We start from the raw sequence: 12,497 nt of genomic DNA on the forward strand, positions 1-12,497 counted from the left end.
ATAGATCATAGCCATACCTCTCTGTCATGCTGCAGTCATCACTGTTGCACTGTTTGTGAAGTCACTGTCATGAGTCAAGCCATACAATCCTGTCATGACTCACTTGTGCTCATCACATTTTGTAATGTTATAATATTTCTTTGTGACTTTGTCTTGTTGTGACATTGTAACTTCTAGTACAATTTGTCATCTAGTATAGTGTTTATCATTTAGATTCTCCAACTGTATGCATGACTCCTATTTATATATTAAATTGGTATGTTGGGGAGTTACATAAGGTGTCAAATTTATGATAGGGTTCCTTTTCTATCTAAGGACCCTCGCTTCACTTTTAATGGATAAGCTATGTTCTCCAAGTTAATAAAATTGAAGTGCTTTTGCTTCCCATCTTGCTCCCACCTTTAGCTTATACCTATTTTGGCATCAGAGCCTAAAGATTAGGTCTCTTTCACTCCAGTTGGTCTATGTTTAGATAAGTGCTATAGTTTACTATATCCACATTTCTCATCCTGTCACTTGTTTTGTAGAACTTGGGTATTTGTTGGTGCCACATATCTGTGTATTTATCTACCATATTTGTAAATTTTCATCATGGGCATGAGCACACTGAATGTAGTACCAACTCTGATCACAGGTCACAAGTTGTGCCTAAAACCGGCCGGTTTAGGCCAAAACCGGCCGGTTTTGTCCTAAACCGGCCGGTTTTTACCGGTTAGGTCAAAAAATTGGGCGAGTGATGGGTTAAACCGGGTTTTTAGGCCGGTTCCGACCGGCCAGCTAGCTAACCGGCCAGTTTGACCGGTTACCGGTTTTTCAAAACGGTTTTTAAAACTATGGTAAGGACCACTAGATATGTTTCCAAGGGCAATGAAATATTTTCAACCAAGGGTCTACGGCCGAAGCTCAAGATCATAAACAAAGTTGACACCAAATATAACAGTCAAATCTGGCTCACCAATAAATTATCCAAAATATTTGGAATATAAAGATATAATTTAGGATAAACAAATAATCATATACAAATGTACGAGTAAAGACGATGTGACTGATTTAGAAATGGGGACCCCATATATATATATGCCTGGATGAGGGCACCCTCTTATTAAGAGTCGTGTCCTTTGAGACCTGTCCTTTCATTATGCTAATAATTCTTTATGTTATTTATATTTTTATGTTCATTGTAAACATGTATACCCGATTGAATTTTTATGCTGAACTTAAAATTATGCTGAGCCATAATACTATATCCAATAAGAAAAAAGATAAACTGATAAAATAATATCCTCACTATAGTTTTCTTTGCATATGTTGTTTCCCTCTGATGGATTTAGCATTGACCCCCGCTTAATAGAGTGCCTCCAAAGACTATATTTAAAGACAACGTTTTGATGCGAGGACAATATTTCATTATCCTAAAATTGATGTACACCCGATGCAACAATGGAATAAGCCCAAAAATTCCCAACAAAATCGGTCGATACAACAGATCCAAATGAATCCCGGAATAATAATGAGAAAGAACACTAATAGATAGTCCTCTTAAATACAAAAACACACACAAATTTTTTAGGAATTTAGAAAAAACCACGGCTAGAATTTTCATTTAGAACCCGGGAACGAGTGCAAGCTGTGTAGATTTAGCAATGTATTGACCAAGCCTTTTCAAAAATTTACAGCAACTTCTGTCAATACCCTTTCTGGTGCCATCATACAAGGATATAATGGTCAGCGAACAAAAATAATCGAGGAAATAATGATAAGCAACTCCTTATAACCAGGTCAACCTCACTTTAATACAATTTGATGTAAAGAACATCTATATTGCAGATATGATTCCCTTTCTACCAAAGGGAATTAATCAATACCTCCCCTATTAGTATTTTTCACATAACTTTCCATGTCTGTTAATACCTTACCTATAAGAAGAAAATGTTTGCGCGAATTCCACATAATCTAGGCATCAGTCATGAAAAATAATAATAATTGTACCTCCAGATAAACAGTTAACAAAGGAAGCCATCGCAATTGAATTGAACGTAAACACGATGCTGAAATCCATAGTCAAAATAAATAAATAAATCCCAACCCTGATATCTTTAATTTTTTGTTTTTTTAATACCATGAATATGAAAAGAATTTATCGTTGAAATTTCTACCATGATAGGCATTGAGAAGGATCAAATCAGACAGAAGTACTCCAAAGAATTTCTCTCAATGTTAAAAAAGCCATGGTTAAGATGAATCTATGCTGGTTTATTTACAATATGTTTTTATGAGAAGGATCAAATCAGACAGAAGTACCCCAAAGAATTTCTCTCAATGCTAAAAAAGTCATGGTTAAGATGGATCTATGTTGGTTTATTTACTTTTTGTTTTTATCATATTATGATACTGTCTTTTAGTTTTTTTTTATTATCATCAGCGAATTTTTACCCTTTCGTTTTTAAGGACTTCATTTTTTCAACTTGGTTTATTAACATTACAGACATGACACATCTACTTGGGTAATACATGCACCTAGCTACTCTCGGTGCAATTACAATTAAGAACAATTTGTCAAAAAAATCAACAAGAAGATGGTGAAAGCAATCAAGCCATTTAGACTTTCAAAGTTATAAAACAGAATCAAAGTTAATATGGTTAAGTTGCAATTGATTAAGATAATTTCTAAACCACAGTAGGAAATCATGGAAATAAAGGCGTGTGGTTCACACCAACGGAATTTGGAAGACCTCAAATGTGAAATAATGTAATATTTTCTTGCTAGCCCGAAGCTAAAAATGGATGTTAGAGAATAACTCATTTTCATGAATATAACAATTTTCTCATATTGAATGAATAAACATCAAAGATTATGTTTAAAAAATAATGATAATGACATCTGTGTTGCCTGAAGATATTTTCTATTTCAAATGTACACCAGCAAACAATAGTAAATTCGCAAAACTGTGTATTGACATAACCTTTATGGGTTCCTTGTGAATGCCCCAGCTGCAAAAAGGAGGTTCCTCCGCGAAAACTAGTCAAAGCAATAACATGCAAGGAGCATAAATCAGTATTAACAATAAAATAAATTCTTTCTCAAAGAAAACACGAGGGTTGCAATCTTACTCGTAATGCATGAACAGGAGTAGACTTTGTGGGGAGAGCCTTCAACAGCCGCAATCTGTGTGCAGCTCCAGCTCTGAAATAAAAGGCACAATATTTTGAAGTTTACTCAATTTTCAAAAACAACTAGCGCATCAAACAAATACCAGCATGATCAGCATCAAGAGAGAAACAAAGACATACTTTTCTTCTGCTCGTGGTGCTCTTGAACTTGCATTGACATCCCATAATTTTACTGTACAGTCTGCAGAGCCAGATGCTAATACTGAACCTTCACAACTATCATAACCACCAGATAATCAGTTGACTCCATTGAGTACCAGTATTAGTTCTAGAAAGCATGGATATATTTCTCATTTGCTCTTATTACTTTGATTATTTATGTATATGCTGCGTTATAGTCATTTTCATTTATCCACTAATAAATGCATTATTGTAGGACATAAGTTTGTAACACTCATAACACTTAGTTTCTACCATTACAATTAGTAAAATCTGCTTCACTGTTATGAACATAAATGTACACTAATACAAATAATAATTGATAATAATAATTATGAAAGGGAATATTTCAAAGCACATGACTCCTTACGAAAGGGCGGCCCTGCCTAATATTTACACAGGGTCCCTTATTGTATTCGACCATATCACTTTTGTACTCAAACATTTAAATATAAATATTTATCCTATGATGGATATTCTCATATTCAAGATATTGTAAATATTCGTTGTATTCAAGAACGGAACCTGCTCTGCAAAGAGGACCTCCTCCTCCCTCTCAAAATAGAAGAGATCTGACAAATGTTTAATGATATCATTGTCAAGCTTATGGTTGTTCAAAAAATAATATGCTAGTACATTAGGGTTGATTCCTCTTGCTTGATAATTACTTGTGAATGTTTGTTGATTTTTGTTACTTTTATTATGTCTTCTTCATCAAGAAATTACCAAAATATAAAATACATGAAGATCACAAAAGACAGAACACAAAGATGTAGCCAGGGGAAAAACCCCACAAGGAGGAAAACCCAAACAATTCATCTTCTTACAGAATCAGATCAAAGTGAGATATCCAAGACCAAGGACCAAGACAAAGACTGCCACATAGACCCAATACATCCCTCCTTCAAAGCTTCTTCACCATGTCAAAGTCAACGAAAGTCAACACCAGTCAAACCTTAAATTGCAAACCTGAAATTTCACAAAATCTTTGCACGTTTGAACAAAAAGCAAGCAAAGTACTTGAATTCTCTTTCCTTTGACTTTTTTTTCTCTCCCTTGAATTTGCTCTTTCTCTTCTTCTATTTGACACAGAAATCAATGTGTGATGAGTGATCAAATAAGGTCGAAGCATCCTCTATTTATAGTTGTCTAGAATGTCAAATAGATGGCTCTTCTAGGTCGACTTGGTCTTGTGGGTGACAAATGGAGTATTTTGACTCCAAATAAAATATTTTTATTTTCTTACAAATAGTCCAAATGGGACTTCACTCGTGACAGATTTTCTTTTTTTTACTCAATAAACCCTAGAAACATGAGGAAAATGTTTTGACTAATGAAAATAATAATAATATTAATTTATTTTTCTTCTTTTCCATTAGAGGAATTTTGAAGTCAAAATGGGCCTCCTAAGAAAAATGTACAACCAAAATAAAATTTATAAGAACCAATAGGATTCAAGATGATGATGTCAACCATGGGGGATGATTTACCATTTTCGGAGTAAAAAGGTAAAAAGATTAAAAAATAATAAAATAATAAATCTATTTTTTCAACTCGTATTTTCAACTTATCTCGCTAACGTTTTACTCAAATTTCAAGTGGGAGTACTCATTGGATGCAAAATTTAATTCATCATCCAAAGAGTACCCATGTTGCATACTTTCGATGGAAATAAAATTTATAAGAACCAATAGGATGAAGATGATGATGTCAACCATGGGGGATGATTCACCATTTTTGGAGTAAAAAAGTAAAAAGATTAAAAAACAATAAAATAATAAATCTATTTTTTCAACTCGTATTTTCAACTTATCTCCTTAACGTTTTATTCAAATTTCAAGTGGGAGTACTCATTGGATGCAAAATTTAATTCATCATCCAAAGAGTACCCATGTTGCATACTTTTGATGGACCCTGCTACACGAAAAATGAGAAATACGTTAAAAACATGATTTCAATCACGTTTTTCATGTATTTGTCATTTTTCGTGTAGCAAGTCCCATCGAAAGTATGCAACATGTATACTCCTTGGATGAGGAATCAAATTCTGGATCCAATGAGTGTTCCAGCTCAAAATTTGAGTAAATCCATAGGCATATAACTTCAAAATACGAGTTGAAAAAATAGTTTTTTCTTTTTCCCTCTAAAATTTGATGATGTAATCTAATCTTATTTTATTATTTCCACTATTATTTTATAATTTCCTTAGGAGGCCCATTTTAGACCTCAAAATTCCCCTAATGATTTTTACATGAAATACATATTGATACAAGTACAATGATAATTATGAAGACCAAACCTAGTTACATTTTCAACAATGGTCACTATCAAGATTAATGTCCTCAAAGAAATCAAAGGGATGACTATCAAATGAGTGGAGATTGAAAAAGGAAAGGGAAGCATCATGCTTTTGTTGTTGATCTGAATGAATCATCTCATAAGAGGATGGCTAGAAAGAATGATTATGATGATGAATACGCATTTTATTCTACTTTTATAGGTTCTATTGCAAGACATGATGAAATATGGTTGGTGGACAGATGCATGTAGGCAGATGACTAGGAATCGTGATCATCTCTCTGAATTGGTTGAAAAGAAGATGGCTCAAAGGGTTGATCTTGGAGATAATGGTAAATATGAAGTCAAGGGCATTGGCATTGTTACCGCTCAAACTAGCAGGGGTCCTCGGAGGGAATCCTAAAGCAACAATTGCTAGGTCAAGGGAAACAATGGAGCAATATCCCACGGTCACCTTAGCTAAATCTCCCTACTCTTTACGGACTTTCACTGATGGGAGGAGACTCGGTATGATAAGGATCACAAATATGAATAGATCAAAGATAGGATGAAGGGTGATCTTGGAAGCCTATTCACAAAAGAGGCTCAAGATTGTGGCTTGCTTGTCTTGGAAGACAAGATGGAAGGCTCTCTAGGAAGGGTTTGGGGAGAATTTCAAGGGTTAGGTTTCGAGTATGTGCCTTATAAAGGAGATCCCTAACCCCTATAATTCTTGTGGAAACTTGGGTTCCAAGTGATCTTTGAAGAATTAACCTTGATAGTGCATGGGACCACACGGGACTAAGTGGACCCAAGGTTAGGTCAAGAGGATAGGATTTAGCAACCAATGATATACTTGACCTAATTAGGGAGGGGAAAGGGATCAAGGAATGAATTTTCAATGAAAGGCAATGCAAGGATCTCAATGAGGTTTCTAGCCTAAGGGAAACCAAGGGCAAGGATTGGTTTTCGAACTAGGGCTTGCGATATCTCAAAATCCCATCGTCGAAATCTCATGAAATTTGGAGGGCTTCTTGAGGACACACCAGCACAGTTGTTGACCAACAATCAAAGTATTTGGATGGCTAGATTGTGAGATAATTGATGCCATAGGTGACTTATGTAGGTTAGGCCTAGAGAAAGAGGGGAAGGTGAAAGAAATAAGCTTTAAAGTGATCACTGGAGGAGGACCAGTGCTTTGTCCTTTGGGAGAGATGGAGTCGTGGAAGATTTAGAGATTGGATTGATTTCCACTTGTTAAGGAGGCCTAAAAGACAACTTCGTTGGGCATTAATGCTTAATGGAAGTAGCTTCAAGGTCATTTATACTTCGTTCAACAATATTTGGTGACTTGTCAAGACAAGGATGTGTCTAGGAAAATTGATTCATTCAAACATGGCCCAATAATGATACAACAGTATTTAGAGATTTAATTTCCACAATTTTGTTCCAAGAAAAACAACAAATTAACCCTAGAATAAAAAAAATCCCAATATCATAAATGCAACAAAATAAAGAATCAAAATAGCATTAACATAGTACTTACATGTAAGAAGAATATATCCAATCACCAAGATATTCCAATCATAGAAGCTCCAAAACAAAGAAGAATAACCAAACATCAAAATTCATCCATTCATCCAAAAAGTCTCATCCTCAAAAGATAGCGAAAATCTCACAAGAAGATATGATCCAATCCAAGTGATGATCCTAAAATGAATTCACATAACTCGTATTTATACACTTCTAATGAGTTTGATTTAGCTAATTAGGCTTGCATTAGCCCCTACAATAAAATAATGTGCAAAATAACTAACTTTTGGTGGCAAGCCCACCAAACTAGCTCATAAACAAAAGAATAAGCCTCTCAAGAGGTCAAATAATGAATAGAGCATGGCGTTGGGCCTTGGAGGAGGCCTAATGGAGTCCATATGTGCCATAATCTGTAGTTGAACTCCCAAAAGCAGTGGACCAGGGGTTGGCCGCTTGTAATAACTTGTGGTGCTCCAAATGACATGTGGGCACACACAAGTGTCCTCATGGGTCTCCAAACAAATTGAAGATGCCTGTCGATCACTTGCAAGGGCTAGGATGATGGTGTAGGTGATGCCACATCCTCATGCACGTCCTGGATCATCTGCCAAGTGTATGGTGCAACTCTGGGGCTAGGTGGGAATACAAAGAAATACCTGATTAACTGTTGAACGCGGATACACTCAAACCCCCTCTAACACTCAACCTCTCACTTCTCACTTAAAACCTAATCACATTTGCTTCAATGCTGGTGCTAGCTACTGTTCCCTTCAAGCTATGTTAGATGAAACTTTATTTATCCCTTCACAGAATTGTTCTTTAGGTTGCGTTATGTACCTGATTAACCCAACATTGGTCTGAGCTTTTCAAAGGTGAATCCAATCAATAGAGTTGCTCGTCCTTCAGCGTCCTCCTATCCTGCTGGACCTTCAGCTTCCTCTTGTCCTGTTGGACCTTCGGCTTCATCCTGTCCTGCTGGACCTACCACTTCTTCCTTTCTTCCAGTTCGCCAACCACAACCACTTTTTTTCTCTGTTATATAAGCCTGATATGCTGACCTTTGGCTTCCTCCTTGCTCACTTGAGCTTCGGCTTCCTCAACGCTCGCTCGACCTTTTGGCTTCCTTCCTCTGGTCGCTTTAGCTTCCTCTATGCTCGCTCGTCCATCTACGCTCGCCTAATTCTTCGGCTTCCTGGTCCATGGCTTCCTCTGTCGATTCGAGTGTTCCAATACCCACAGGATACGTAAATTCAGAAGAAAGGCCGAATTACAAAGAAATGTTGCATATTAAACAATATCAAAGAGGCCCTTTTTTCTTTAATATTTATATAATAGACTCAATCATTATTTACGGAGGATTTCATTGGAGACATTGTACCAACAGGGAGGTCCCACATGCCACGTCACAATCACAATCGTAGCTTTCAGGAGGTCTTTTATAAGTCATGTCTATAACATCATTGATGGCCGATTACTGATTGCCCCTACTGGATGCGATATGATTATACTCTGTTGTTAATAACTCCGTCGGGTCCATAGCTCCATCGCAATCGGCGGATTTAACATCCCTTAGAGACTAGCGACACAGTGGATGTTATATTACATTAGGGTGGTTTATAATGGAGCTATCGGGTTCGTGTAGTATATCGCAATTGGCGTTTTGTCATAGTTACAGTTCTTCACGACTTGCGATATGAGATGGATGCGATATAACAATAAAGTGCTTTTAATAAGTCCATCGGGTCCACAGCCTTATCGCAATCGGCGCTTTCAATGTGGCAAGGCTTTACAAGAGGCTTGCGATATGGTGGATGCGATAATATATTAAATCATATTGCAATGGTGTAGTCGGGTCAGCATACATATCGCTATCGCAGTTTTAACGTGACAAGGCTGCGATACATAACTCCCAATATGCTTAAGCCGCATATAATCAAACTTCACACTTTGCTTTGATATATCAGACTTAACCACAAAACCCTCTCTTAACATTGTTTATGCGTAAACTTAACCCATAAACCTTTATCCCCTTTAATTCTATTATAACCCTCGTATAATGGGAATATACACAAACACACGGAAACTTACATTTTCCGCTTTTCCATAGCCTTGGCGCGTTTATCGATGCTTACCTTTATCAGGCTCATTCTCCACCGTAGATTTCCCTCCATCAGATCTGACGGTTGATGGGAAAACCCCGCTCCGAACACATAAGCCGGACTTCAAATAATAATGAACCGTGTTCATAAATCGTCGGGTCCGCACATCAAAGACACCTCCGCAGCGCAGCTCCTTCCTTTCTCTGATCTCCGATTAAATCAGGACCGTTGATCTAGCGCTCGATCCGACGGTTGTCTCTTAGCCTGATCAATCAAACTTGTGCGACAATCCTCCACCATCGATCTGCACTCAATGGATCTGATGGTTCACAACGATTTCGAGTAGACAACAAGCACGAGGATTAACTGCCCGATAAAGCGGTTTCCTCTCTCCTCCTCGCTGCTACGTGTCGCTCGGTTAGTGGAATCGGGTGCTCACCCTTCAATACCACTTACCACTTCTTTCTCGCCCGATAACCCGCTTTTGTTTAAAAACCGCCTTCCTTCACGACTAACACCTCTGATATATATATATATATATATATATATATATATATATATATATATATATATATATACTACTCCGCTCTTATCTGCTCTTGGCTTGTCGCTCCTATGGCTTCCGATACACTGCTCCAATAGCTCTTCTCTAATATTCCTCCGATATCTCATGATATGGTTCCTCTGTTAACTGCTCTTCCGCTGGCTTCTCCTCCTAATGCGTGTTCCTCTTTGTTCCTTCTCTTTTGATGACTTCTTCCTCTTTGCGGGACTTCTTGGGCATATAATACATGCGATACTCCCGATATGGCTCCTCTTGCTCCAATAGGTCTTCCTTTGGCTTTGCAATGTCTTTCAATGAACTTCTCTAATACCTTCATACCTTGATGGCTTCTGATATCTTTTCCGATATGCCTCTCTTGCTCTGATATTCTGCAATACTCCTCTGATGTGTTAACTCCTCTGATACTCTGCAATACTCTTAAGCATAAGCGATAGCTTTGATATGCCTCCTTTGTTAACTCCTCCGTTAACAAACTCTTACTCATGGCTTGGCTTTCCTGATGGCCTTGCTCCTTGGCTTCTTGCTCCTGTTTCTTCATGGATCTACTCTGCTTCTCCTTCGTTTCATATCATCATTGAGTATCCTAGAATATTGCCATATTGACATACTCTTGTTGCTTCATGGATCAACTCTACTTGGCTTCACATCATTGTTTACTATCCAGAATATTGCCATATTGACATCAATGACAACCTAGATTAACAAGGTGCATCTTCCTTGTCTAATAAGTGAACCACGAGTAATCTTTGAATGGCTATGGGGATCCATGGAATGTTGTTTGCTGCTATGGAGGCCCGTGGCTCTCTACACACACCCTACATGTGCCAATGTAGCCCTTTGGGGTTAGGACCCCGTATAGGGAGACCATACCCAAATGGAAACCACGTGCAATCTTGCACAAGATCCAATGCATCCTCGTGCCTTCCAGCACACCAAGTCATTAAAGAAATCAAGTAAAAGAGTTTATAAACCATGGATAACAAGTCAGCACTTCATAATGGCATGCCCTTGCATAGTCGGCTTCATGTGCTAATGTCTCCCAACTCCAAATAGGGTTAACCAAGCATCCTATTAGGTGGTTTCTAGCCCTAAAGGGGGTGGTATGTCCGTGGTATATCCTTCAAATAGTGATGGCATGTGGCATAATGATGGAATGGAGTAGGGAATGAAAGGGGACAACCTGGATCAGATGCCATGGTAAAAGGGTCGCTAATAAAAGGGAAGCCCACACTTGTGTAAATAATGTGTAGGAGGGTGCAATCAGTGCATGAGTTACCCCGACCTTGATTTTCCCACCCTTCTTCATATGCCTTTTGGCTTTTTATGATTTTCATTGGTTAACTGCTTAGGGCTCTAGGTAATGAGAGCATGATTCATAAAGTATAGCAGTGGATACCCCCTTATAAGGTGGGGCAGTTCATCGCTCACTGGGGGTTGGGACAATCATGGGCTCCTAAATGATAAAGGAGGTTCATCAAGGGCCATGTAGGAACCAAGGTGATGGCCATGGAATGGGGTAGAGCTCATGTCATGGCTTTTGCCCACATGCTAAATGTTTTTGTCTCGACCATCTTTTGCATTTTGTAGTACAATTTCTTGTTGAATGTGGCCAATTATGCTCTTTTTTTTTCCTTTCGCTGGATCAACCTTCGGGCATCATTCCAGGCCCGACCCAAGATGTGAGGCAAGGAGAGGGGGTTGCTGACCCTATGTGGACCTAGGTGGGAGGAGAAATGATTGGGGGTGTAGTGAGCGGAAGGGGAGCAATATATGCAAATCAGGGAGCGGGACCACGCAACCAAAATTAGGGTTTCCCATGTAGTACCATCCCTAAAACCAATAGGCTAGTAAAAGAGATCCCATTGGACTAGGGTGCAACATTAACATCCCAAAAGAGACCTAGGGGACATGTTAATTTTAGATAGCAATGGTATGTTCTATGCTTGAGACAATTTACTTCAATGTTACTTTAGCAGCCCAATGACAAATTCCAATTATATCCAATAGCAATCACATTAACTTATAAACATTGACAGTAAATGCAGATAGAACATAAAATCATATGCATAAGACAAGCCAAGACAAGAGGACACAAGATGTGGCGCATGCCAAGGACAAACCCCAATGTGGGGAAACCCTTTGATCAAATCTTCTTATTATTCTTCAATAGTTCAACAAAGAGAGAGAGTACAAATATAAGCCCAAAACAGATCTGCTAAATCAACAGTCAAATCAGCCCTAACCAAAAATTCAACGGTGGTCAACACTGCCCCAAAACATCCTCCAAACAATAGTCCAATTATCCCTGAAGTCAATGCTGGTCAAACCACTCCAAATGCCTCAATTTCTGTGCCAATAAATGCAGCCTAGGAAAAGCAAAAATTTTGGCCCAAAAACTAAGGTCAACGTTGGTCAAACTCCCCTTGGTCAACGCTCTACAATTTCGACCTGTTCTGCCCAGAAGAAACTCGGCCTCCTGCCACACGTGCAAAGAAGAGAAAGAGCTGCCCAGCCACACGTGCGAAGTAGAAGAGAGAAGCCTCCAATGTTGTTTGACCCAATCAAGAGAGAGAAGAAGATGTGATGAGATGATGATGTCCAAATGAGGAAAAGGTCTCTCTTATTTATACACAACGTTGAGGGTGAAAAGACACATCTATTGGGCTTCATGAGCCTACATTTGACTGGAGCCG

General features: G+C 38.2%; 1 protein-coding gene across 1 annotated transcript in view; it reads right to left on the reverse strand.

Annotated features, from left to right (window-relative positions):
* Window positions 1-2,625: 2,625 nt before the first annotated feature.
* Window positions 2,626-12,497, reverse strand: part of LOC149211063 (transcription initiation factor TFIID subunit 5-like) — a 354,672-nt gene continuing 344,800 nt past the window's right edge. The window contains exons 17-19 of the mRNA XM_089396888.1: window positions 3,292-3,387; window positions 3,112-3,184; window positions 2,626-3,019 (exon numbers count right to left, since the gene is read on the reverse strand). Coding sequence (XP_089253014.1) covers window positions 2,966-3,019; window positions 3,112-3,184; window positions 3,292-3,387 — 223 coding nt within the window. The 3' untranslated portion in view covers window positions 2,626-2,965. The remainder of the gene's footprint in view (window positions 3,020-3,111; window positions 3,185-3,291; window positions 3,388-12,497) is intronic.

Source organism: Pinus tabuliformis, chromosome 1_2 (assembly GCF_031772625.1).
Source record: "Pinus tabuliformis cultivar Carrire ecotype Pingquan chromosome 1_2, CPIR1, whole genome shotgun sequence".
NCBI classification, from domain to species: domain Eukaryota; kingdom Viridiplantae; phylum Streptophyta; class Pinopsida; order Pinales; family Pinaceae; genus Pinus; species Pinus tabuliformis.